General features: G+C 47.9%; 1 protein-coding gene across 1 annotated transcript; it reads right to left on the bottom strand.

Moving 5' to 3' along the window:
- Positions 1-2,023: 2,023 nt before the first annotated feature.
- On the bottom strand, positions 2,024-2,596 carry LOC109739632 (uncharacterized). The gene has a single exon (XM_020298702.1). It carries the CDS (start codon positions 2,594-2,596, stop codon positions 2,024-2,026), a length of 573 nt encoding a protein of 190 aa, XP_020154291.1.
- Between the last annotated feature and the right edge of the window lie 205 nt (positions 2,597-2,801).

Here is a 2,801-nt window from a genome sequence, read left to right as displayed (position 1 = left end):
TCATCCTGTGGAAGTTCTTTCCTGAGAATATATACAATGTCCAATCCGGAATGACGAACAAAAATTCCATGATCAAGTCGACCACGGCTGGGACTTCAACTTCAGTCGGATCAGTAGGACTCTTGGGCTGTGGTGGCTCTTCTGTGAAGGGATCTTCTTGTATGTTAGGTGTATGAACATGCTCCAAAAACACATTGCTGGGAATGGGCTCCCTCTTGGTCCCAATCTTTTCCAGGTCATCGGCTGCCTGGTTCTTTAGTCGGGGTATATGGTGCAACTCTAACCCTTCAAACTTATTTTCCAATTTCCTCACTGCAATGCAATAACCAGTCATAGCTGGACTCCTCACGTCCCATTCCTTCATCACTTGATTGACTACCAAATCCGAGTCGCCATAGACCATTAGGCGCCAGACGCCGAGTGAAATGGCCATACGGAACCCGTACAAAAGTGCCTCATATTCAGCTTCATTATTGGAGGAGTCAAAGTGAATCTGGAGAACATAACTGAGCTTGTCGCCTCGTGGAGATACCAGGACTAACCCAGCACCTGAACCATTCAACATCTTGGACCCGTCGAAAAACATAGTCCAATGTTCCGACTGAATCTGAGTCGTCAGCTGCTGTTCAATCCACTTGACGAGAAAATCTGCTATTGCCTGAGATTTGATTGCTTTCTTTGCCTCAAACTTGATATCCAGCGGGAGGAGTTCAATCGCCCATTTAGCCACTCGACCAGTTGCATCTCTGTTATTCAATATTTCTGACAATGGAGCGTCGCTGACGACTGTAATTGAAAGATCTGAGAAGTAATGTGCAACCTTCTTTGTGGTCAAGTAAATCCCATAGACAAGCTTCTGATAATGTGGATATCTCTGCTTGGATGGGGTTAAGACTTCTGAAATATAGTACACTGGGCGTTGAACCTTGTATGCCTTGCCTTCTTCTTCCCGCTCAACCGTGAGTACTGTACTGACAACTTGTCCAGTGGCTGCAATATAAAGCAGTAAAGGCTCTTTGTTGATTGGAGCAGCGAGCACCGGCTGGGTGGAAAGCAGGGTTTTAAGCTCGACAAACGCTGTGTCAGCTTCAGGAGTCCACTCGAACTTGTCAGATTTCTTCATCAGTCGGTAAAGAGGCAATGCCTTTTCACCGAGATGAGAGATGAATTGACTCAAAGCGACCAAGCAACCAGTAAGTTTCTGAACGTCGTGTACACGCACGGGGCATTTCATTCGGAGGATTGCACCAACCTTCTCCTGGTTAGCATCGATTCCACGTTTGGAAATGAGGAAACCGAGCAACTTTCCACCTGGAACTCCAAATGTACACTTCGACGGGTTGAGCTTGATATCATATCTCCTCAAATTGGCAAAGGTTTCAGCGAGGTCAGTCAGCAGGTCGGAACCTTTGCGTGACTTAACTACGATATCATCCATGTATGCTTCCACATTCCGACTGATTTGAGTGAGCAGGCACTTCTGTATCATGCGCATGAATGTGGCACCTGCGTTCTTGAGACCAAAGGGCATGGTGACATAGCAAAAGCACCCGAACGGGGTGATAAAAGCTGTTTTTATTTCATCGGGTTCATACAGTCGGATCAGATGGTACCTGGAATATGCATCCAGGAAAGCCAACCGCTCACATCCCGCAGTCGAGTCGACTGTCTGATCAATGCGAGCAAGAGGGAAGTGATCCTTCGGGCAGGCCCGATTGATATGCTTGAAGTCGATACACATACGGAGTGAATCATCTTTCTTAGGAACCATCACGACATTGGCGAGCCACTCGGAGTGGTAAATCTCTCGGATGAACTCAGCTGCCAGAAGCCGAGCTACTTCCTCGCCACTTGCCTTTCTCTTCTAGACGACGGACCACCAGAGATGCTCCTTGACCGGTTTTACCTTTGGGTCGACTCGCAAACGGTGCTCAGCCAGCTCCCTGGGTACACCTGGCATGTTAGAAGGTTTCCATGCAAAGATGTCCCAGTTCTCACGGAGGAACTGGATCAGCGCTTCTTCCTATTTGCTGTCCAGCATCGTTGAAATATGAGTCGGTGCAGCATTGGGATCGGTCGGGTGAATATGAACTGACTTTGTTTGACCGGACGACTGAAATGCGGACTCTGAGGTAGGCTTCTTAGCCCAGAGCAACTCACTCGGATCAACATTCTTCTGATATTCCTGCATTTCAACTGCTGCCATCTGTTCATCAGCAATTTTTGAGCCCTTCTGAAGGCACTCCTCTGCTTTCTGCCGATTACCAGTAACTGTGATCACACCTCTGGGACCAGGCATCGTCAACTTAAGATAGACGTAACATGGTCGAGCCATGAAACGAGCATATGTAGGCTTGCCCAGAATAGCATGATAAGCACTTTGAAAATCTACCACTTCAAACGTCAACTTTTCCTTACGGTAATTCTTCGAATCACCGAAAATCACGTCAAGAGTTATCTGGCCGAGTGATTCAGCCTTCTTTCCAGGGATGACGCCGTGAAAGCTCATGTTGCTCTCACTAAGTTTGGACATCGGAATGCCCATCCCCTTCAGAGTTTCAGCGTAAAGAATATTCAGACCACTGCCGTCATCCATCAACACTTTGGTCAGTCGAGTGCCTCCAACCACTAGGTCGACTACCAGTGCTTGCCGCCCTGGAGTGGCAACGCGCACCGGGTGATCAGACTGGTCGAATGTGATCGCAGTTTGCGACCACTTCAAATACGTCGTCGTTGCCGGGGCAACCATGTTCACTTCTCTGTTTATCACTTTCAGTCGACTTTTGCTCTCAACATCAGCA

Source organism: Aegilops tauschii, chromosome 3, assembly GCF_002575655.3.
Source record: "Aegilops tauschii subsp. strangulata cultivar AL8/78 chromosome 3, Aet v6.0, whole genome shotgun sequence".
Classification (NCBI taxonomy): domain Eukaryota; kingdom Viridiplantae; phylum Streptophyta; class Magnoliopsida; order Poales; family Poaceae; genus Aegilops; species Aegilops tauschii.
Note: the sequence above shows the minus strand (reverse complement) of the source record. Positions and strands in the feature narration are given on the sequence as shown.

Bases quoted from the DNA above. Each gene is read 5' to 3' on its own strand.
- LOC109739632 (XM_020298702.1), bottom strand. From the start codon at position 2,596: ATGGATGACGGCAGTGGTCTGAATATTCTTTACGCTGAAACTCTGAAG.